The sequence below is a fragment of the Tursiops truncatus genome, chromosome 7 (genome assembly GCF_011762595.2).
Source record: "Tursiops truncatus isolate mTurTru1 chromosome 7, mTurTru1.mat.Y, whole genome shotgun sequence".
NCBI classification, from domain to species: domain Eukaryota; kingdom Metazoa; phylum Chordata; class Mammalia; order Artiodactyla; family Delphinidae; genus Tursiops; species Tursiops truncatus.
In genome coordinates this window covers 15,436,355-15,461,893 of record NC_047040.1, presented here as the reverse complement: position 1 = coordinate 15,461,893, position 25,539 = coordinate 15,436,355, and the positions used below count along the sequence as shown (strand labels likewise).

Sequence of the window (25,539 nt, the reverse complement as noted above, 5' to 3'; positions counted from 1 at the left end):
CATCACTTAGAGCATCGCTTTGCCCTAATCACCTACTCTGGAACATTCTGCTTTGGGGAGGCCTAGGAAAATTTTGAGACTATTTTTTTGATTCTGGTAAAAAAGATCTCTGTTCAGACCAAATAACCCATTAAAAAATAAGCAAAAAAAGAAAAGATAAAAAAGGATGAGAGTCAAGAGCATGATTGTGCAGTACAATGAGGACGGTCGGGAAGTCCTTCTGTTACAGCAAAAGCTATATAGTGAAATGATGTTGAATCATACATTTTATTAAATATATTATGAAAGATTTCAAACGCCTTAGGGCTGAAATAATATAAAGAGAGGAGAAGGCTGGTGGTGAATTCTTGTTGTTTTATTTTAAGTGTTAAGAGCATAGATTTATATTGGTTCACTTACCTTCAGTACTCAAGTCTACCTTCAAGAGAGATGTGAGGCCAGCTGTTCTGGGACTGTTCCCATTGGAAGCTGACAGAGGGCTCAGTCCCTGGTTGTTTCAGATCAATGTGTAAATTACAGACCACCGGGGGTTTTTTTGTTGTTGTTTAGTTCTGGGGTTTTTTGGTGATTACAGTGTGCGCGATTATAATGTCAATTTTATGTGTCCCCATGGGTTTTATTTCCTCATCTGTGCCCCCAGTGTGCACAGTGTGGATTTTATTGTTGGTACCAATGGTACACAACAAAGGAAGACTCTTAAGTCCCCCCTTTGTCACCACTCCTGATGGCACTTGTATAGAGAGGATGGAAGGTTCTTGGCGTATTGGGAGTAGAATTGAGGCAGGGATTCCTCCGTGGCTGAGAGACTCTCTCTGCCCCTCACGCCTTTGCAAGGGAGGACAGTCCAGGACTCTGACTCCTTACAGGCCACGTGGGCTGTCAGGTCCCCCATGCAGTTGCTCTGGCCAGATTCATGGTCATACTGAGGAATATGTTTGATGACGTGCTTGTTATGGACAATACCCATGCCAGCATCAAAATCTGAGACTATATTTAATTGACGTGTGTACTTAAATGCCTTTGTGCGTGTGTGTGGCTGTGGCCTAGGCTGGCTGGCTGGCTGGGTTACCCACAAAGACCTGTGGCAGCGCACTTGGAGATGGGAATAGTTTGTGGTTTTAATCAGTTAAGAAAGTTGAACATGGCATGTGGCTAATGTCTATTGCATTTGTGCTTTCAGGGGTCTGTAAAAATAAAGGTTTTGATCTTTCAGTACTATTTTGCAGTTATTTTTTTCTAGGGTCAGCAGGACTGACAATTAATATACTTAGATATGACCCAGCAATCCCACTACTGGGCATTTACCCAGAGAAAACCATAATTCAAAAAGACACAGGCACCCCAATGTTCATTGCAGCACTATTTACGATAGCCAGGTCATGGAAGCAGCCTAAATGCCTATCGACGGATGAATGGATAAAGAAGATGTGGCACATATATACAGTGGAATATTACTCAGCCATAAAAAGGAACGAAATTGGGTCATTTGTAGAGATGCGGATGGACCTAGAGACTGTCATACAGAGTGAAATAAGTCAGAAAGAGAAAAACAAATATCATATATTAACGCACATACGTGGAATCTAGAAGAATGGTACAGATGAACTGGTTTGCAGGGCAGAAAGAGACACAGATGTAGAGAACAAACGTGTGGACACCAATGGGGGAAGCGGAGGGTGGGGGGTGGGGTGATGAATTGGGAGATTGGGATTGACATGTATACACTGATGTGTATAAAATAGATAAGTAATAAGAACCTGCTGTATAAAAGTAAATAAAATTGAACAAAATATATATTAGAAATGTGAGGGAAGAGTCTAATAGTAAGTTTTCTTAGCAGCGATTACATTGTTATCTGAAGCCAGGCTTATTAGTTTTTGCATGAAAAACTCCAATGGCACACAAGGCACCCACCCCAGCCCTCAGTTCTAACCCGCAGTGGATCCAGTGTCCACAGTTCCTCGTGTAACCTACATGCATTTACTTATAAATACATTTTAAAAGTTACAAATGGGATCAAAATATACTCTTGCTGCCTCTTGCTTTTTTCATTTAACAGTATATCTCACAATGTTTTATTAACAGTTGCATAATTTAACTGGTGTCCTGTCATGAACATTTAGAGTTGTTTCCAGGTTTTTGTGGTTGGTTAGCTGTCCGAAGGAAGGTGGGCTTATGCATGATTTTAACTTTTGTATGCTCTACATTTCCTAAGACTGAAGACACCAATTCCCTCAATGGGCATCATTTTGGTTGTGACATCTATCCAGTGGTGAGTAAAGGACACTGGTCCCAGGCTTCTGCTGGACTGTTACTGGTGGAATGGTGTGGATAAGAATTTAGCAATTGTCTCATCAGATGTGACATCTTAATCTCTTAGCCCCAAGGGCAGCCAGGTGGCCTCTAGTGAGTGTTACATGGGTATAATGGGTTAGGATCACAGAATTTGGGTTCTTTAAAAATAGGTATCTGGTCTCAGCAATAATTCTCATGCCAGGTTGGGGGAGGGGGGGCGTGGTGAAAAGACCATAGGATTTGGCCTCAGTGAAATTCAAGCCCAGCGTCTCTACACGCATTGTATTTTCTCTAGGAGGACGTTCACCTTCTTTAAGCCTCAATTTCCTCATCTGTAAAACAGGAATGATATGAATATTAAAGTAATGTCTATGAAAATACACTTAAAAAGTCACTGCACAAATATTAGTTATTATTTAACCCAAGTCCTCCTTGATAACGAAAAGAAACCTCAGATGTTTTAAAGTAACTTTCCTAAAGGTATACATGCATACACCTATGACTTAATTACTAATCTTTGTACCTTTAGTGTTTGTCTTCAAAAATTTCAGACGCAGATCTGAGCTTGAAAAAAATGGAGCATTAGAAAGAACAGGAAAATGTCACTTAATCATTTTATTTTTCTCACCTGCCATTTGTGCTTTCGTTATTGTATCTCCATTTTTACAGAACCTGGAATATGTCAAGACCAGTTTGCTGAGAGTCTTCTGTGATTTACGGTGTTTGCCCTGTAGTTTCTTTGTTTTGGTGTTTCAGGCGTGGAATGAAATTTTATTAGTTTGAAATTACACCTGCTTGTCCAAGTGACTCACCGTCACGCCACCCTCTACAAACACACACGAACCCACATGACATACACTGTAGAAGGGCTGTGAATTTTAAAAAGTAAATAAAAATGATGCCACAGTAGGAGAGGACATTCACCCCTTGAAAACAACTTTTTAAACTGGATGGTAAGCAGTAGTCTCTAGAATGTTCCCAAATAACCATTACAAAGACCTGCTTTTAATTCACTCCCTGAAGCCAAATAGGAGACCACAGAGGAGTGTGTATTCTAGGGAGGAAAAAAAAGACTGAACACTGAATAAACAAAAACACACACAGGCTAATGCAGTCAGTCTTTTTTTGTAAAACTGTTGATCTGAAAAGCCTCCAGAGATTAAAATTGCTCTTAAAATGAATCCCATACTCATGGGTTTGAGTAGGTAGATTTTCAGCAGCTTTCTCTGTGTCATGTGTGGTCGCCACCTCAGTGCCCTGTAGAACTGGGGTTGGGAGCAGAGGTGGGCAGGACTTTTGAAGAAAATATTAATAGAAGCCATAGCTGCTTCTATTGAATCAATATTTGAAGGTATTGTTAATAGCATTTGGGAGCAAAAGACTTCAAGGGCACATAGAAGAGGTATTTCAGAACCCATCTTTATGTCTAGTTTATCTTTTTTTCAGTGGGCTCCCATTAGTATTAACCTTTTTAAAGAATATGATTCAGTGGTTTTAGTATATTCACAAAGTTGTGCAACCAATGTCTACCTCCAGAACATTTTCATCTCCCTAAAAAGAACCCCCATATTTACTAGCACTCACTCCCCTTCCCCTACCCCCCCATCCCGCCCTAGACAACCACTAATCTACTTTCCATCTCTGTGGATTTGCCTGTTCCGAACACTTCATATAAATGGAATCATACAATGTTTGTCCTTTTCTTGTTTGGCTTCTTTCACTTAGCACACTATTTTCAAAGTTCATCCTTGTAGCATGTATCAGTACTTCGTTTTTTAAGGTCAAATAATGTTTCATTGTAAGGATATACCCCATTTTGTTTATGCATTCATCAGTTGATGAACATTTGGGTTGTTTAAACTTCGGGGCTATTGTGAAGGATAATGTTGAGAATATTATATTCATGTACAAGTTTCCGTGAGGACATAATTTTCAGTGTTCTTGAGTATGTACCTAGGAGTGAGACAGTTTGGTGTCTGATCTTTCTTTATCCAAATTATCATGTTAGTAACCTGAGAAGAAGGGGAATGAGCTTCACTTGGACAGATTAAGAAATGGGATGGGTAGAGAAGCTGTGGTCTTTGGGTTACATCTCATTGTTCTCTAGAATGGTGAAACTAATTCCTGACTTTTTAAAAACAAATCCATGGATAGACTATAAATCCCAGTGATTCAGTGTTTCTGTCCCATGAGACCTGAGGGATACCTTACATCCCTGTTAGTTAATCGCTTGCACTGTGATTTCCCATGGTGAAGTGGGCTGAGGGTGTAGCCAGAGGGAAGAAAGATGTTAGAGTTTATCATAATTTGTGTGTGTTTGGGGGAGGGGGGGGCGGGTGAAATTTGAAAAGAGCCTCTCGGTGCTCCCTCTGTTTTGCAGAGGATTCAGCTTTTATTATAAAAACAGGGGAGCCTTCACACGACGGGATGGGGATGCTTTGGAAGGAGGACAGAGGTGGGAGTGGGGGCAGGCAGCAGTCTCAGAGCGTAAACAATAAATGTATGGCTGTTGTCTAAAATCCCGCGGCTGCTTTACTAGTAATGTTATTTCAAGGACCTTCTGTTTCCTAAACTATCTAGGTTTCATTTATCCGGGCGTGAAGACTAAATTCTGTTCATCAGAGCTGTGTTAGACATAGAAAAATTGTCATTTTGGATTGTAATAACTAGGAAGGCCCACCACATTAAGAGAAAAAAGCACAGTTTTCTCTGCTGGCCCCAAAGAGCCCAGCCATCAAGGACAGATGCCAGATGGGAAATTCTTCTAAGTTGTGAAGACACATTTCATTTTGACAGAATTGGTTCTCTAGAAAAGCCTTTTGTCTGCTTGGGGTCAACAGTAGACGATCCAGAGAACTGGATTTCCTTTCCACCTATACATTAATTAGGGAAGAAGTAAGCAAGTAGGCTAATTCCTCATCATGAAACGCTCCGGGGCCCCAGCACCATGCAGGGGACCCAGCTAGGGTGCTGAGGCGTTAATGAGCTATAATTGCTTCCTGCCCTGCCTCCCCGTGGATTTTCGCTTTTACACATAGGCCTTGGGGGCCTCAGCCCAAAGGAGCATGATGGATGATGGAACTTAATTTGGTCCCTTTGGGTAGAAGGGCCTTTCAAGAAGACAGAGCAAAGTCCTCCGTGGAGGGCAAGCCATACTGAGTTAATCATTATACTCTTTACTGTGAACTAAATGGAGAAATAGTTCTCTTCTGCCGTAGTACTGTTTTTAATAGACTTTACTTTTAGAGTAGTTTTAGGTTCACAGCAAAATTGAGCAGGAAGTATAGAGAGTTCCTGTATACCCCCTGTACCCACACATGCATCCCGTCCACCAGAGTGGGACATTTGTTACAACTGAGGATCCTACACTGGCACCCAATGGCCTTAGTTTACATTAGAGCTCACTCTTGGTGTTGTACATTCCATAGGTTTGGACAAATGTGTCATGATGTGTATTCGCCATTAGAGTATCAGACAGAATAGTGTCAATGCCCTAAAAATTCTCTGTGCACCACTTACCCATGTCCCCAGCCCCCAGCAATCACTGATCTTTTTACCATCTCCCTAGTTTGCTTTTATCAAAATGTCATATAAATGAATTCATACAGTATGTAGCCTTTCCGCATTGGTTTCTTTCACTTGGTACTGTGCGTTTAAGATTCTTGCATGTCTTTTCATGGCTTGAAAGCTCATTTCTTTTAGTGCTATAAAGGTGACTGTCTGTGATCCAGGAAACAGGCGCTCACCAGGTACTGAATCTGCCAGTGCCTTGGTCTTGCACTGCATCCTCCGGAACTGAGAGAGATAACTTCCTGTTTATAAGCCACCCAGTCTGTGGTTGCTTGTTATAGCAGCCCAAGCTGGCTAAGACAACAACTTTTTAAGATGTGACTGACATGCAATAAACTGTACGTACTCAGTTTTATTGAGGTATAATTCACATACTACTCAATTCATTGTTTTAAAGCGTATGATTCAATCATTTTTAGTGTATTCACAAAGTTTACACGTATTTAAAATGTACAACTTGGCACATTTTGATATCGGTCCATACCCCTAAAATTATCACCATAATTAAGACAGACATAATTAAAACATAGTTAAGACATAATTAAAACTTCATTACCCAGAAGTTTCCTCATGCCCATTTGTAATTTCTTTCCCGCCTTTCTGGCCACCACCGATCGGCTTTCTATCCTATAGAGTCATTTCTATTTCCAAGAATTTTATATAAACAAAATCATAGAGTATGTACTTTTGTTTGTTTTTGGCCTGGCTTCTTCATTCAGCACAATTATTTTAAGATTCGTCCATGCTGTAGCATGATATCTATAGTTTATTATTTCGTTTTTGCTGCGAAGTATTCAGTTGTATGATTATACCACAATTTGCATAATTATTCATTCAGCATAATTATTTTAAGATTCATCATTCATTCAGCATAATTATTTTAAGATTCATCCATGCTGTAGCGTGATATCTATAGTTTATTTTTTTTTGTTCTTGCCGCGAAGTATTCAGTTGTATGATTATACCACAATTTGTTTACCTATTCACCTGTTGATGGAAATTGGGTTGTTGCCGGTTTGGGGCCGTTACAAAGAAGCTGCCGTCAATGGTCATAGACAGATCTTTGCGTGACTTACGCTTTCACTCTTTGAGGGTAAATACCTAGGATCGGCATGGCTGGGTCGTGCGGAAATCATACGTTTTAACTTTTTAAGAAGCTGTCAAACTGCTTTTCCAAAGTGGTTGTATCATTTTGCACCTGCTCCAGTGCTGTATGAGGGTTCCAGGTACTCCCCCTATCCTCCCAACACCTGGTATGGTCAGTTCCTTTCATCTCAGCCATTCTAACTGATGTGTAACGGTGTGCCCCACAATTTAAACTCCGCTGGTCCTAACTGCCTCGGAGGTCCCTCTGCATACCACCCAACATCACTTCTCCAAGGCTTCTCTATTCTTGCGAAGTGGATGCTTCTCTATCCACCCCTCATCTTAAACAATCTTCCTTTAACGTTCCACCTCAGTGCTCCCAGTGTCTCGGGTTGAACCAAAGTCTGTCTCTACATATATACATACCCATATAATTCTGTGGATAATTTTTTTCCAAAGCATATTTGCATTATGATGAGATCCTCTGTGTGACTGTTTTCCCCACTCAAGGTTGGAGACCTAATACAGGGCTGGGCACAGTTTGCTGTAATGAATGCAAACTGACAGAGACAGGACTTGTCACCCTGTGAGTGGTACTCTTTCCCTACAACCTGAAAAACATAGCTTCACTCTCTCTGGTTTGAAGAGCTCTGTCATGACAGTAATTGCTATTTGAAACTTATTGATCAGAAACAGTGTGCTGCTATGGGAACACTTTTAAATAAAATGAACAATTGTCCTCATTCTTAAAAACATCCTTCAGATATAGAAGGCAAAAGATAAATGAAGTCGAAGAAACTCATGGACTTCAAGGAGATTAAGTTTTGTCTGAATGAGGGACGCACAGTCTGTCTTCACTCTATGATTTTAACGTTTCCTGTCTGAAGATTCTGTGTATTTTTGAGTGAACTGGAGTTAGTCGTAATGCCTGTAATATTCTTTTTGATGTTGATGAGTGGGGAAGGGGCAGGGTTGAGAAACATTTATATCCTAGCATCTTCTGAGAAATTCTTAGTAGTCAACAACATCTGCAAGTTTTCCAACTCCCCAGAAAATAGTCGGTCTGATGTGGTTTTTATAGGTTCACAGGAGGGAGAGGCAGAAACATAAAAGAGTAAGCTGGTTTCCAAAACAGTAGTTTCTGGTAATAAGGGGATGGTAAAGAGGTTAAGTTTCAAAGTCTGATTAGAAATCGCAGCTATGGAATTTGGAGTGATTGTCACTGAGGCTTTAAAGCCTGTGGATTTGGCCTGCTGTGCACAGACAGTGGTTCTTGATTTTTAACCCAGAGCAAAGTGGCAGCAGAGCACAAAAACATATGCAGCGTCTTCTGGGGGATACTGAGTGTGCTGGGATAATGTTCAGAATTCACCGGCAACTAGATGAGTTAAAAGAAAGTACCACAATGTGGGAAACTCTAAAGCAATCTGGCTGACTAATCAAAAGTATTTTGAAATAGTCCTTCATAGCGGGTTTTGTTCCAAAGCCAAGTAACTCCATCCATCACAAGCTAAATAAAGCCCTAGTAAGATCAATGCGATCATGGTAAGATGAGGAGGTTTATAATTAAAGCCCATGACAAAGTGACCTGCGCAAGAATACAGTGTAAAGCCGGCCGTGCTTCTCAAATTCTCACGTGCGCATGAACCACCCGGGAGTCTTGTGAAAATGAGGGTTCCAGTTCCATAGGTACAGGCTGGGGCCTGAGATTCTGCATCCTGAAACAGCACTCGTGGTGTGGATGCTGCCTCTCCTCAGACCACACTTTGGGTTGCAAATGCAGAGACTTAAGTGAATGGGTTGCTTCTCCCTCTTTTATAACATCACGGAAATGTCCTGTGAAGCTCTCTGACAAAGTAAATAAGTCTATTGTTAACAGTCCTATTCATCTCAGGAGGGTATGGAAATCAATTCTGATATCTATGTTGTGCTTTAAGGGAAAAAGAGAAAGGGATTTTTTCATTAATGGCATCATGGAAAAAAAAGAATTCAATTGAGGAACTTCCAGATTGAGCTGTGTTGATTTTAGGGTTGAAAATAGTCACGCCATTTATTGTATGACGCTCTCGAGTACTGAGAAAAGTTAAACTATATCCAGTATGTTGCCTGCATACATCAGGAGTAACAGTGGCATTCAAAAAATTTTAAGCCAGAAGTCACTTTTTTGGTTAAAACTTGAAAAGAAGGGCTGTCTGATTGAGTATTAAATTCTTAGTCCAGGACCATCCCGAAGGTATTACCGTGGTAGTTTAAGGCACATATTTTTTGAAGCCAAACTCTCTGGATTTGAATCCATTAAGTCTTGCCACTTACTAACTATGTACAACGGTTTACCCCTCTGTAAAATGGGTCTGCATTCTACAGGTACTATTGGATTAAGTGAGTTAATATTTGTAAAGTTCTTAGACCAGTGCTTGGCACACATACCAGCTATACAAATGTTAAATATATGACCAAAATAAGTAAGACGTGTTAGTGTCATATCTTAGTTGCCCAGTGACCCTCTGGAATCCAGAAGGGCTGTTTCTCTTTTCTCTCTTTTGTTTAGAAATTTATTTATTTATGTATTTATTTATTTATTTGCTGTGTTGGGTCTTTGTTGCTGTGCCTGGACCTTCCCTGGTTGCAGAGAGCAAGGGCTTCCCTTTGTTGTGGTGCGTGGGCCTCTCATGGTGGCTTCTCTCGTTGCGGAGCACGGGCTTCAGGCACGTGGGCTTCAGTAGTTGTGGCACGCAGGCTCAGTAGTTGTGGCACACAGGCTTAGTTGCTCCGCAGCATGTGGGATCATCCCGGACCAGGGATCATACCCGTGTCCCCTGCACTGGCAGGTGGATTCTTAACCCCTGCGCCACCAGGGAAGTCCCGGCCTGTTTCTCTTTTTAACAACTAAAATGTCTTCCTACAAGACTTCCCCATAGGCCGCTGGGGTCAGAGAGAAAGGTGATTTCAGTCAACCAACAGGAAACCTCAAAATAAATTCATAGAACCTAGGAGTTTATTTTGCTCATTTGGTTAGACTTACCTCCATCCTTTGGTTTGGCAGTTGGTGATGTATATTGGCCAGGTGGCCAAGGATGTCTTGAAGTGGCCCCGCCCCTTCTCCCCTCCTGTTGTGAAACTGGAGAAGAGAGTGATCGCTGAGTATGGGATGCCGTCCACCCACGCCATGGCAGCCACCGCCATCTCCTTCACCCTCCTTATCTCTACCACGGGCAGATACCAGGTAAGGCGCAGACTCCCCTTCCTCCCGTGTAACACCATCCGTACGATGAGGCAGCAAAGAGTTTCCCTTCAGGATTTTCTTTTTTTGAAGGACTTTGAAGTTTATGAAATAAAGATGGGGAACAAAAATTTACTGAGCAGTCAGTGACAATTTCTTTATAAATGAAGTGACCATATGATTTAGTACCCAAAGCAGGTTGTGCCCAAGAGTGAAAGTGGACACCATTAATGACAACAGGGGCTTCCCTGGTGACGCAGTGGTTGAGAGTCCGCCTGCCGATGCAGGGGACACGGGTTCGAGCCCTGGTCTGGGAGCATCCCACATGCCACAGAGCGGCTGGGCCCGTGAGCCACAACTACTGAGCCTGCGCGTCTGGAGCCTGTGCTCCGCAACAACAAGAGAGGCCCGCGCACCACGATGAAGAGTGGCCCTGGCTCGCCTCAACTAGAGAAAGCCCTCACACAGAAACGAAGTCCCAACACAGCAAAAATAAATTAGTTAATTAAAAAAAATAATAATGACAACAGCACCACAAACATAACCCGGGTGTGTGGCATCCCGCTTCCGAAGGCATTTTCACCCTGAGCTGCCCGACCAGATGGCACTGAATAGGTGCTCTCACCCTCTGTTTGCAAGAGACTCGAGGGGTTTATATCCTAGTAAATGATCCTCCAGGGCTGAGATGGTTTCACCAAATCCTCCAGCTACATGTCCCAGGGCCCAGGGTGAAATAGTCTGTTCCCAAATTAGCCCCCAGAGATGTCTCTGCCTTTTTTGGGGGCTCAACCGTTAGAAATAATCATTCCATATTTTCTAGAAAGCTGTCTAAATGACAGGTGATTAATAACTGTTGAAAATAGAAGAATTTCACTTAATATCTGCTTAAATGCCAGTTATAGTAAGACCTTTTAAAATCTATACTGTTACTGCAATGAAGATTTATTTTTCCTTTCTGAGAACTCTTGCTCTAGTTTTGTGCTTAACTTCAGAAATTTTACCTTTTACCCGTTGGAAAATTTAGATTTCATGAACTCTAGCAGCCTTGTATGTAAATGATAGTATTGCTTCTCCTGCTCCTCTACACCAGAAACCCAGGGGTGTTCCATGTTCCAGGTTGTACAAAAATGGGGTGTCAGCCTGATGTGATTGGAAGAGGATAAGATTAGTGTCAGGTCCTGGCTGTACCTGGTCTGCTACCTGGTCACCTGGGGTCAGATCTCAGTTTCCTAAATGGCAAAGGGACAAGTGTATAGTATCATATCCAACTAGGTATAATCTTTGTTTGTAACTTAAATGTCATGCCAGGATCAAACAATGTCTGAGCTCCCCAGTACTATCGGAATTAATTGAATGCAGACTTCTGAGCTATGTCATATCCCGTGCCGTCTGCCCCAGAAGGACATAGTGGGCCCAACACTGACCCCCATCGGGCTGCTGTCAGCATCAAGAGAAGCCTGTGAACATGGTTCTCTTAGGAAAAAATCAACAAAAATCAAAAAAAAAAAAAAAAAATCAATGGCGCTGACTGCAGGAAAGCAACAGCAATCATTTATACGCTCATTTTAAGGCCACCTGGATCTTCTTAAAAATGTCTTTACAGCTTACGTGATGAAACGATTTTGTTTTTTCTTTTTCTGGCCACACCGCTCGGCATGCGGGATGTTAATTCCCCGACCAGGGGTCAAACCTGTGCCCCCTGCAGTGGAAGTGCAGAGTCTTAATCACTGTACCGCCAGGGAAGTCCCACAATAGTTTTCGTAAGGCCTGAGTTGTTATGCACTTCTTTCCTATTTAATTTTTTAATAATAAATGTATTCAGCTTTTGGGGTTATATACTCATGAGTAGCTCTAAAAATGGGTTTATTTATATAAATATATGTTCAGGTGAATACCAACCTCTAAATTCTGAATGCATTAACTCATTAATTTTCAACACTTTTTCGATTAAAATCAGAGACCCAGTTAATGATAAATCTTAAGAAAAGATGCACAACCCTGTGTTGTTATACTCAGATGTTGCATTGGAAAGAACATGCTGGGCTTGTACTCGGAAGATGTGGCTTCTGGTTCAGACTGTGTCACTACTGGCTGTGTGACCTTGGGCAAGTCATTGTACCTCTCTGAGCCCCAGCTCCTGTTGTGAGGGGTGATGGATGGGCAAGCATCTTCGTGCTAAAGTTCAATACTAATGCAACTTATTATCAAGGTTAAGGGTTTCCTCATCTGTGGACTGGGGCTAGTAATAGAACCTATTTCATACGGTTGTGTGAAGATACATGAGATAGTGACCATAAAGCACTTCACGTAATATAGACAGTTCTCTATCGTCTTTATCCTTATTACCACGGAAGACCACAGACATCAGTAGTTGAAGCAACTGGATTATAGCTCTGTGTCTAGCTCATAAGCAGGATATTTGTGTGTTCTTTATATGACTTGTCATTAGCCAGATTCCTCCAGCTGTTTTCATTACTCACGAGCAAATGTCAAGATTCAGTGAAGTCTGGACTCTTGCCTTGACATCTGTACAGAAATATGCCCAGTCTTAACATGGGGCTGTTGTTCCCAGGCTTCCTCAAGAAGCTGGTTGTTGCCAAGCTTTACCATCACAGCACATGATGGGGAAGTAGCTAGTTGGACTTCCAAATGACAGCACTGTCTATCTACCTTGCCTCTTGGAAATACTGTATACTTCATAAGTTTTAATCTAAAAATAGAAATAAAAAATTATTTACTCCATTAAAACTTGTAGCACCATAGCTAAGGTCAAGTTTTCTGCTGTGTCTTATTTGCATGTCAATATGTTGTGAAACTTACTTCCAGAACTATATTCCTAGACATCTTCCCCTTCTCTTTCCTTAGTTTTCCCATTTTTCAAGTGATTTGAGATCATCAGACTGCTGGTCTAGGGAATATGAGATTGAGACTAGGAGTTACGGGATCAGAAATCCTATTCCTTTCCACAGCATCAAATTGTATGTGTCTGAACCTGACCGAATGTCCTTGTTTTCTCTTCTCCCCCTGCAGTATCCCTTTGTTTTGGGACTGATGACGGCTGTGGCGTTTTCCACGTTGGTGAGTCTCAGCCGACTTTACACTGGGATGCACACAGTCCTGGTAAGCCGTTGTGGGCAGGTCTTGGGGTGATTATCTGAATAGGAGTGTAGTTAGTATGTGTTTATTAAAAGTTATTTGCATATGTAATTATATTTCCCATCAGGCCAATGAATTACGGAATTATTCTCTTCTGGCACATGTATAATAATAGTAATGAATCATTAAGATGATGTGAAGGAGGCTGAACTGGGCTAGACCCTCATGACTTGGAAGCTAGAATGGTAACAAAGATTCAGGTAGTTTGTTTACATGCCGGTTTACTGATGATGCAACAAGAGGTGCAAAAAAACACCCAGGGTCAGGGATGTGAGTGATGGATGAAGTCCTCCACTTGGTCCTCGAAGATGTGGGTGTGAAATTTGGGGGTCTCAGCTGCCCTTGCAGGGTAGGAGTCCCACCAGGTCAAAAGAGCCCAAATCATGAGCTCGCTTCCTTCCATACTGGCTTTGCGTTTAAAGAGCTGTCCATGTTTTTACCGTATTAGGCATTTTTTTTTCAGGGCTTCCATAGTTAGCACAGTTAAAATTACTCAGTTCTATTTCCTAGTGTTCCAGCCAGCTACCTTGGAGTTGCAGACCATAATGCTGGCCATGGTTTACCAAGGGCACTATTTATCATCATAATTGCTGCAAGAAAGGTTTCTTTAAAAAGGACTAGGCCCTTGCTTATTGTGTTACTCTGCACGTGAAGCTGAAAAATTATGTTAGCAGAAGACCTCAGGGGGGGCTTCACTTCCCTTGTGGCACAGTGGTTGAGAGTCCACCTGTCGATGCAGGGGACGCGGGTTCGTGCCCCGGTCCGGGAAGATCCCACATGCCGCGGAGCAGCTGGGCCCGTGAGCCATGGCCGCTGAGCCTGCGCGTCCGGAGCCTGTGCTCCACAACGGGAGAGACCGCAACAGTGAGAGGCCCGCGTACCGCAAAAAAAAAAAAAAAAAAAAAAGACCTCAGAGGGAAAGGCCGGCCTTCACTGGCCCTCTTGTATCTCTTCCTGGTACCTGATGTTGGTCATCCTGGGAAAGGTGGCGGGGGGTGGGGGGCGGTGTGGAACGGCAGAAGCCGCAGAGGTGAACGGATTTAGGGAGAGAGTTTGTCAAAATGGGCAGAGGAAGAGAACAGGGAGGAAGTAAACCCGGAGAAAGATTTTTGTTTGTGGCTGCATGAGATGCAGAGAGCAACGTCATGCTTTCCTCTCAAGAAGAAAACAAATTATAACTCCAAGGAAAGCGGGGACGTGAGTGGAGTCAGGGCTGGACCCAGGGTGAGGCAAGTCAGGCAGGAAATTGAAGGGGTGCCAAACAACTCCAGAATCAAAAGAAATGATTTTCATGCGCTACTTAAAAAATCAAAATCAAGGCAGAAACTTTCGGCAAAATATCCCAGTCTGAAATAAAGTCCTGCATTTGTGTGACCTTGCTGGTTTTGCCCTACCCTGATCCTGGAGTGCTGCCCAGTGCAAGGGGGCCCAGATTTTGAAAATACGACGGGAGCAATTAGGGGTCAGCCTTATTATCTACCTACCAAGACACGTCCCTGCTGTTCCCGTCCCATTGCACAGTGTGTCTCATGGCTTCTAAGACTTAAGGGGAAAGGGGAGAAGAGCATTCTCAATTTGCTACACCACTGCTCCTCATTATAAAGAAGTTCTCTCCAAATACGTCCTCAGACTTAAATATGGAACGAAGCAGAACCCTCTCGGGTGTTTGAGTATTTCTTTTATCTGGGGCTACTTTTTAATTTCCATTGGTTTTAATAAAAAGCGATCTTAGGAACTCAGGTTAAAATTAAAACCAAAGTAAACATGAGAATGTGGAGCTGCAGACATGAATAGAGGGCACAGAAAACCCACCTCAATAAAAATCCAGCTACGTGTCTGTCTTTAGTTTTAAAAGTGGGTTGGGGGTAGGGAAGCACAAATTTGTGGGGAAGATCGTTTAGACCTCTCTTTGAGATCTAAGGAATGGGTCCCACCACTCATTTTGGAGCATCCGTTCCAGAAAAAACTGGAACAAGGGGCAGTAGCAACTATTCCTCCCACCCCCATCCTGCTCCACCATTGCCGTGCAGGACTCCTTCACACGTATAATTTTGTCTCATAAAGACCTGAAACCCTGGACTTCCCTGATGGTCTAGTGGTTAAGGCTCCACGCTTCTAAAGCGGGGGTGTGGGTTCGATCCCTGGTCGGGGAACTAAGATCCCACATGCTGCACAGTATGGCCAAAAAATTAAAAAAAAAAAAGATCTGAAACCCTGACTCAGGCCCAGGTCTGAGTCAGGCTCCACAGCCACAGACATGGCCCAGGGTAGAATGGTACCTAATTTCTAGTAGCAAAGGGGAATGGTTCGTTTTAATAGAAAGATGGAGTTGAATTATGGATTGGTTGTCTTTATTTAGCAGCAACTTAATAAGCTTCTGCAGGGTCACAGGCTTGGAGCGAGATCTAGAAGATACTGAGGTGAACAAAACCTACCTCCCCCTCCCAGGTGTCCGAATCCATTGATGGAGACAGGTGTATGAGCTTACTGATTGCTGGCTGTGATAAGTATTATGATTAGCATGGAACAGCTGGATCAGGCCAGCTAAGGTGGCGTGCCTCTCCTCTGGACTCTTCACATTCTCTAGGGACTGCCACACTGGCGGTTCTCAACCTTGGCTGCACATTCAAACCCCATGGAAAACTTTAAAGAAAATATTTGGGGATGTTTGGACAGCTACGATCATAGCAGCAGCATTATTCACAGTAGCCAAAATGTAGAAGCAACCCAAGTGTCCATGGATGGATGAGTGGATAAATAACATGTGATAGATACATGCAATGGAATATTACTCCGCCTTGAAAAGGAAGGAAATTCTGACACACACTACAGCATGGAAGAAACTTGAAGACATCACGCTAAGTGAAATAAACCAATCACCAAAGGCAGATACTCTATGATTTTGCTTATATTCATAAAGACAGAAAATAGAAGGTGGTTCCCAGAACCTGAGGGGAGGGGGAATGAGGAGTTATCATTTAATGGGTACAGAGTTTCAGTTTGGGAAAATGAAAAGGTTCTGGAGGTGGACAGTGGTGATGTTGCCCAACAATGTAAATGTACCTGATACCACTGAACTGTACACTTCAAAACGGTTAAGATGGTAAAATTTATGCTATGTGGGGTTTTTACCACAATAAAAGATACAGTCCTAGGCATTGGTGTTTTTTCAAAGTTCCTCAGTTGATTTCGGTGTGCAGCCAGGGTTGAGAGCCATCTATTAGACTGTCCCTTAGAGCTGGGCCAGGGCACAAGCCTGGACAGAAGAAGAGTTGGAAGGTGTAAGGAAAGTGGGGGCAGGTGCTGTATAGGCAGCCACTGTGTCCACAGCATGAACGGCTCTAATTGCACCCAGCTAGGAAGCTCACAGCACGCGAGTCATTCAGGTGGCTACCAGCTTCATATAAATGGTTCTCCGTGCGTAAACAGGAAGGACGGTTCACAGAGAGCAGTCATTTGCTTATCTCGCCTGGTAAGAAATCTCTCTTGTCAAAGGTGAGTGGTTTGCTGTGAGATCAGGCTTCTGGACAGGCTCTGGCTGACTCCTGGGCAGGTCTGAGTGAAGCATGGGGAGGCATTGAACCTGCATGTGGCATCACCATCCGGCCAGACCAGCTCTGGCATTGCTTCTATCTACCGGGACGCCCAAGGGAGAAACTTGGGCGCTGTCCTAGCTCTTCTCTTCCCACACCCATCAGTCAGGTAGTCACCAAGTCACATTAGTTCTGACTCTTAAAGATGTCTTAAAGCTGTTCTGACACCACTGCTAGGATAGTATTTCCAAATCTGATGATGCTCTTCCATGCATGGAAACGTTTCTCCATCTCCTGCTGAATGTGAGCAACAACACAGGTGGCCCCAACTGGGGCCTTTGGGGGAATCGACCTTTGAGAGAAGTCAGCACTGTTTATGGCAAAACATGGAAATAAAACACAGGGGCCCTGATGACATTCTTGTACATACCTGGGGCCACACTACCTGTAGGCTGGCTGTTCCTTATTGCCCAAGCTGATTTTTATTGAAATTGTACATTTCCCATAGTAAAAAGCATCCTAACCAATGATTTACAGAAATAGTTTTTTGGTGTATAATTTCATGTTCGCTTGGTTTGAAAAGTAAACCAATTACAGCCAGCTGAAGGGGCAGGGGAGAGGGTAGGATGTCTGGGAAAGATGGGGTAGCCCGTGGAATCCAACACAGATGGGGCCGAACAGCTAAGCTTCATACGTGTCTTCCTCTTCCTGCAGAGTGCCACGGTGCACAGAACGCAGATCGGAAGAACTTCTCTCTCACATCCAGACCTTCACTCTCAGAGATGAAGCTTTGATTGGACTGGGCGTTACCCTTGGGCATGGGAGCCTGGCAGGGAGGCAGGGTTGCAGAGCAGAGACAGGGCCCCAGAGGCCACCCCTGTGGGCTGCAAAGGCAGAGCCCAAAGAACAGGAACTGGAAAAACAAGCCAGTAAGTAAGTTCACCATGATTGAGAATGCCCAAACTCAAGTGGTTACCTTGTGCGTGAGTCAGGATGCCTTGAATGCAAATAACAGAAACCAGCGCAAACTTGTTGAAGCTGGAGAGGAAATACACTGGGTTTTTTTTTTGTTTTTGTTTTTTTTTTGCGGTACGCGGGCCTCTCACTGCTGTGGCCTCTCCCATTGCGGAGCACAGGCTCCGGACGCGCAGGCTCAGCGGCCATGACTCACGGGCCCAGCCGCTCCGTGACATGTGGGATCTTCCCGGACCGGGGCACAAACCCGTGTCCCCTGCATCGGCAGGCGGACTCTCAACCACTGCGCCACCAGGGAAGCCCTACACTGGTTTTTATAACCACACTGTAGGAAGGACAGAGGTGCAGGTGGCCACTGGGAGTGTGGGCCTCTGGGTCTAGATCTTTATTAGAAGTGTCCCTCACTCTTTCCCTAGGTTCTTTTCTTTTCTTTATGGCTGTGTTGGGTCTTTGTTGTGGCGCGTGGGCTTCTCATTGTCATGGCTTCTCTTGTTGCGGAGCACGGGTTGTAGGTGTACAGGCTTCAGTAGTTGTGGCACGTGGGCTCAGTAGTTGTGGCTTGCGGGCTCTAGAGCTCAGGCTCAGTAGTTGTGGCGCACGGGCTTAGTTGCTCCGCGGCATGTGGGATCTTCCCAGGCCAGGGCTCGAACCCGTGTCCCTTGCATTGGCAGGCAGATTCTTAACCACTGTGCCACCAGGGAAGCCCCCTAGGTCATTTCTGTATCTCTCTACATGGTGGATCTATCCTCTTGGGCTGCCCTCTCTCTGATGCTAGACCCAAGGCTTAAATTCTTTCTGTGTTACTGCTGAAAAGATTCTAGTGGAGACTTTCATTGGCCTAGCCTGGATTACGAGTCTCTTGCTGTACCAAACACTGTCTAAGGGGATGCAGGGGATTGGGATTGGACAAGCTGGGCCAGAAGCCAGCCTATGTGAACAGGGGCTGTGATTGGCAGTGACGGCTAGGGTTAGTACTGGCGTGTGAGAGGGCCCCTTCTCCAAAATAAAATGCATCTGTTGCCAGAAGACGGCAGGCAAAGCACCAGTGACATACTTTGTACATTGACATCATTGCATTTTCCTACTGTTTGAAAGACTCAAACTGGACGTTATGTTTGTGGGGAAAGGAGGACTACAGAAAATCAAGAAGGCTGATCATACTATGTTTGTGAAACCGAAAATAAATGAACTTATACAGAATTGATTTTAAGTCTTTTAACTGATAAAGCAATCATCCCTAATATATTAACAGTAAAATTAGCCAGAATTTTTGTTGTTGTTGTTAGGTTAGTGAATAGTTGTTCCATTATTTTAAACTTGAGTTAGCTGAAATGCTGTTCTATTTTATTGTCTCTAAATTGCTTGATCTGTGAATAATTATATAGATATTAGGTTTTATTTGCTTACTCATTTTTTTCCCCCTAAATATTGCTTTAGTTTTGGTTGGAGTTGGAGAATGTTGAAAAGGTTTCTCAAATATTAAATTATCTGCAGACCATACAAAACTGTGTTCTGGCTTTGGACTAGAGCATTTTGGGTGTGTTTTTTCAAGTTCTTTGAAACTACTTTTTTTTTTAAAAAAAAGTCTTACTTCAAACTGCCTTACTTAACATAGAGAGAAAGCGAATTGTAATATAAATTACACCCTACAAGTTCTACTTTGTTATACCCTGTTGGGTGAGTTAGTTACTGAGATAAAAAGGGAATTTGGTTGTGTTTCTAGGCATCAGTCACCACAATATTATGCACATTCTTTTCTCTTTACCTTGGAGAGAAGTATTTTTACCCTTTCATTAAAATAGAGGATTATTTCTGGTTTCAAAAGTAATAAGTGCTCATGGTAAAACACTCATCCCCTCTTGTTTTTAAAGTTGTTGTTATTGTTGTGTGTGTGTGTGTGTGTTTAAGACAAAATAAATTGCCGTTAGTCAAACCACCACACGAGGAGTTCAGACAGCCAGACAGCCATTTGTTAGGACGATACAAAGGGAAACTGAAGGCACTTTATGCTTCTATATTAATTGAACCAAAATTAGGACTTTGCACAATTTCCAGCAAGAACTGCTCATGGTTTGTATTCCTAACAACAAACATAGGCAAATTAATTTTTTATCTCCTTTCTCAGTGCCGTCTAAAAAGCCACAGTTGGGGTAACTTTTTCCACCTATTCTGTGTGAGGTGCATAGACTCCTGGAAATGCCCTAAGTCTAGGAGGGGGAACTGGACTGAGCCTTGAGTGCAGCCCACAGAAGATACGCAGAGACAGAAGTTGGTCGAAGCACCAGAATCACGCAGGGTTCGGAGGTCCCTAGGGGTAGTGGGCCAAGCCCTAAAGGGCTGAAAGCAGGCACAGTCTGGTCCTGGGCCAGTTTGCCTCAGACCAGAAGCTACTTATATCCTTCCTCCTGCAATTGTTGGCCTCTAACATTCTGTGGCCTGGAGCCTCAGAAGCTGCTCCAGTAGGATGTGTTGTCAGACCTGCCGGAGTGTGACAACCAACAGTCTGATGGGGGAGGGGAGCCGGTGTCTGGGCAGGCAAGCCAAATGGACTAGGTCTGCAGCTACAGAGATGGTCCCTTGAGGCTGAGTTGGGCAGGTGAGGTGGTGATGGGGAAGAGGTAGTTTACCTCAGTGAGAATGACACCAAAGTACCTGTATAGCCCAGATTGCTGAAGAGGGAGCTCGGGTAAATGCTTAAGATCTAGAATGTATTGAGAATGCATTCACTTTTCCCAACTGCTCATGAAAAACAAGCACATTCAGATCCAGAGTACAGATTTGAGATGCAACACTACCGTGGGTTGTATTTGTGTTCTACGTGAGTCCCATTTACTAATAAAATAAGAGTAAGGGATCAGATTAAACCTTCTGTAGAAGCCAGTCTCCATTTTTCTTTCTTTTCCTAGGTTATTGCTTTTTGGATCATATAGTGTGTTACAGTCTTATTGAAGGGTGAAGTTTTTCTGTAAGCTTATAATCGTGTGCCTTTTTTTTTTTTTTTTAAAAAGAAAATTAAATTTACTTCTCACACCAGAAACCAGAGTGGTCCAGACTGGTGGGTCAGCTGGGAATCTGGCTTCTTCCCGTCTTGTAATTGTATGCCTCTCTCGATGGAAAAAGCACTGTCTTCAAAATTTGTTTGTGAAATCAACTTTTGTAAATTGAATCATACCTTCCCATTTATTTACATGATTATTTTAAAAAAAGATTCTTTGGCCCCTTGGGGAAATATGTACACGAATTTCTGCCGTAAATGCTCACTGTTGCTGTGACATTCCTGAAAATATTGGCACGCACTGGCACGTTATTTTCATTGCAGCTCTCTAAGTTATTCCTAGTTTGTCCCACTAGTGGAACAAAGAGAAAGGGATATGAAATGCTTTGCCGTGATTCAACTAACCACTGAAACCAGAGAATAAAGCTTTATTTCTGAACCAAATCCAATCATAGGAAGAAAATTCAGTCTAGTTTCATAAACTATTCACCTTCTTCAGAAGGCAGATGAACCCCTTAGAAAAGAGGAATCCTGTATATTTTATATCAGTAGTTCAAAGCCATGAAGGCAGAAGCAAACCCAACGTACTAGGGGCGAAGTGACGTTTTGTCTGCCTCAGCCAGGAAGCCTCCTATATTCTTCACGCTGTTTTTCCAAACAAACATTTGGAAAAATTAGACAAAATATAAGTGAATATTTATGTAAACATAAAATTGAGAAGGACCTTTCTAGGCATGATATTAAATGTGATAATTCACAAAAGAAAAGTTTAGAAGAGCTGATTACATCTATTTTTTAAAAACATCTGTATATAAAAAAAATATATTAAGTGCCAGGCAAAGGATTAATATAATATAGCAGAAGCCCAGCCTACAAACAGACAGGAACGGGTAGTTCCCGAAAGAAAAAATAAAAATGTCCAATAAATATGAGGTGCCAATTCCACCTGTATTTACAGGGATATAAAAAAAGTCATAAAACAAGTACAAATAAAAATGAGATGTCATTTTAAAATTTTTGCCTGTGAGATTGGTAAAAAATTAAAAGACGGCAGTCGATGTTGATAAGGGATTGAGTGCTGGGATATTCTCCTAAGGGACTTTTTCATGTAATATGTATCAAAAGCAGTAAAATGTATGATGCCTACCGTTTGACCTAGGAATTCCTTGAGAATTTCTCCTGAAGAGCAATTGAACAAATACATATATTTGAATGAGGTTAGAGTGTTATTTAAAACAGGAAAACATGGAAGACGACTAAATGTGCAACAATAAGGAACTGCCAGATTAAATTAATTGTATATCAGGATATGGAACAATGTTCAGCGGTTGAACATTATGTAATTAAATATTTATTGATAGAGCAGTTCTGTTTATAACCTCTAAAAATTGGAAACAGTACAAATGCCCTTCAACCGGTGAACTGATTAACAGACACCTTGGTACATCCACACGATGGATTATATATACTCCACAATAACGAGGAACAAACTACTGTTTCATGTAATATGTTGGGTGGTCCTGTCTTGTTTTTTCTTATAAGTTTATTGAGATGATATTGATATATAACATATGTTAAGTTTAAGGTGTATAATATGATAATTAGGTATACATATATATTGCAGAATGGTAACCAAAAAAGTTAATTAACACCCCTAGCCCCTCACATAATTACCTTTTTTTTTTTTTGTGGTGGTGATAACATTTAGGATCTACTCTCTTACAACTTTCAATTGTATAATACAGTTTGTTAATTATAGACATGATGCTGTTCATTAGATTCCCCAGAACTTACTCATCTTATAGCTAGAAGTTTGTACCCTTTGATCATCATCTCCCCATTTTCCCCACCCCCCAGCCTCAGGCAACCACCATTCTACTGTTTCTATGAGTTTGGCTCTTTTAGATTTCACTTATAAGTGAGATCATATAGTATTTGTCTTTCTCTGTCTGACTTATTTCACTTAGCATTAATGCCTGTAAGGTCCGTCAGTGTAGTTGGAAAAGGCAGGCTTTCCTTCTTTATTACATATATATTTTATATATATTCATATATATATGATGGTTCTCTTTTGAATTATGCTAAGTGAAAGAAGCCAGAATCAAAAGGCTACATATTATATGATTAATTTATATTATGTCAGGAAAAGGCAGAATTATGGTGATGGAGAAAATATCAGCGGTTGCCCGGAGCTACGGTGGTGGCAGGGCTTGCCTGGAAAGGACCAGCGAAAGAGTTTTGGGGGTGATGATACCATTGTTCCATATCCTGATGGCTGTGGTTGTTCCCTAAGTCTATACATTTGTCGAAACTCATAGAACTGTAAATGAAAAAAAATGAATTTTAGTGTATGTAAATTTAAAAATTAAATTATACTCTTAAATGTAAGAAAAGGCAGAGGGGTCTGGGGAGAGAGAGGGAGAGAAATACAACTGGTAGAAAAATAAAGGCTAAAAAGACTCCAATTTTAAGGAAAAAAACTGTAACACAAAAATCTGCTGCAATATATCACTGAGTGAGGAAAGCGGGGTATTTCTCTCTGGTGCATTTTGTACAACACTCCTGAAAACAGTTGTCCCATGAGATTCCCTGGTGAAAATAAAAGGATTCCTTAAGCAGTTTGTGATAAGTGTTCTGCCCCTCCTCAACCTAATACACAGTCGTATATAAAGGTTCTTAAACACTTGAAATCAAAGAAACCAGTGTAATGTTGCTCACCCAAGGTTCTACCCCACTGAATCCAGTTAAGGAAATTCTGAGTGCTTCCTTTAAAATGCACTGTAGGTCCCTGGCCAACTCTTTATTATTCCCTTGGAGATTTCTGAATTTCAAATTGTTTTCTTTTTCCTGCTTTGTATGTTTCTGGACTCCTCCCTAGCAACTATTGATGGATGCTTGATAAATGCTAATTACACAACAGAATTTTATTTAAAAACAACAAAAGCCCAAGATTCTACAGTACAGCAGAAAATAGAATCAACTCTAGGTATGTTAAGCAACGTGGAATTTAATACAGGAAATGTCACCCAGAAGTCGAAGTGCTGCTGGCGACTTGTCACCACAGTGCTCACCGTCTTCCCCTCTGGGCACTCACCAACCAAATGAGCAGATGTTAGGCTGGAGCCTCTGTGACCCGACTTTGTTGCCTCTAGAAAACTAGGAGCTGGATTCCCCAACCTATTGCTGCAACTCACCTTCCTGTGATGTTGCAGGATCCCAGGAACAGCAGGAGGAAGGTAGCCTCCACCTCTTTTCCACTTTCCAAATTCTGCAAGAATGCATCTAAATGGTGGAACCTGATTTCCAAAGGAGCCGAGGGAATGTGGTTTTTTATCTGTCCCACATCTCAAGTTCGGGGGAGGCAGGAATGGACACAGGGTGCTAGCTGAAAATTCCCATCGTGCTGTGGGATCCCTTTTCCCATTGTCATCTGGTTTCCTCTAAGCATACTGTGGGAAACTCTGCTTAGGATAATTTCCTAGAAGTGGGCATCCTAGGGAAAACTATGACATTTTACCAACAGAAAAAACAAGAATGTGAATCTCCTGACATTTGTTTCTTTTAACATTAAATACAAATATTTCTATTCCAGTAGATAAAAGGACACGAGAGATTTTCATTCAAAGTCCCTTAGCTCACCTAACATTTTAATGTAGAAATATCACTTTCATATCAGTAAGAGCAGGCTATAATATAAGCGTATGATTGGTTATATTCATGTCTGTCTTCCCATTAGATTGTGAATGCCTTGAGGCTAAGAATCTTATTTTCTTCACCTTTGTTTGCCCCAGACTTCCCAACAGAGTCCCTGACAGTAAGTTCCCAGTAAATGTCGAGTGGATTGTAATGGATATCATCTGTTATCTGTTCATAAATCAGTCTTTTTTATTTCTTTGTACTTTATTGAGTCAGATTTGACAAGATTCAGCCATTAGTCTGAATATTGCATTCACTGTAGGAGACCAGGCAAGATCACATGCCTAATATTCTTTTTCAGCATTATTTTGTTTTGCCTATAAGAATAAACTTGTGAAAAATTTAGTAGAAAGGGGCGTGCAAAAGTAAATACTGCTCAGGCACGGACGCTCCATTTTGGAGCTTCTAGAACTCCCAGAGTTGAACGTGGCAGGTGTCTTGACATGTAGAAAGGGACCCTGGAACAGTGGTCTGCAGCATGAAGCTTTGAGGCTCTTTGAGGGACCAGTTCTTAGGAGAAGAGTATCTGAAGACATGCTGCTTCAGTGCTTCACACATTTCATTTTATAAATGTGTTGCTGATGTAGCCAGGATGGAGAGGAAGTTCTTCATTTCCTAATGGACTTGAGAATTGCATAAATAGAAAACCTGCTACCTAGTTCTTGGGTATAGGTGTGTAAGTCGTACCTAGAGGATAAGGAGAGATCAGTAAGCACGCCCAAGGAATCACCACCCAGGTTACTGTAAATATAGCGTTACCAGTACCTCTGAAGTCCTCGTGCCCTTTACTCTGCATCTCCCCCAAAGTACCCGCTCCCCAGGTCTCTGACACCATACCTTAGTTGAACTTCGCATAAATGGAATTACACCGTGTATTTTCTTCAGCCCTGGACTTCTTTTACTATTTCATTTGTCATAGTCACCCATACTGTATGTCGCTTTAGTTCATTAATTTTTATTCTTGTATAGTGTTAAATCATAGAACTATGTCCCATTTTACTTGGCTCTTTTAT

The 25,539-nt window shown here is 42.2% G+C and overlaps 1 protein-coding gene across 3 annotated transcripts in view; it reads left to right on the top strand.

The window, feature by feature from the left end:
* Positions 1-25,539, top strand: part of SGPP2 (sphingosine-1-phosphate phosphatase 2) — a 128,431-nt gene that overhangs the window by 74,686 nt on the left and 28,206 nt on the right. For 2 of the 3 annotated variants that reach the window (XM_019923444.3, XM_019923441.3), the window contains exons 3-4: positions 9,995-10,174; positions 13,202-13,291. In XM_019923444.3, the coding sequence (XP_019779003.1) occupies positions 10,001-10,174; positions 13,202-13,291 (264 nt within the window). In that variant the 5' untranslated portion in view covers positions 9,995-10,000. The remainder of the gene's footprint in view (positions 1-9,994; positions 10,175-13,201; positions 13,292-25,539) is intronic. The other variant, XM_019923442.3, reaches the window with a different exon arrangement.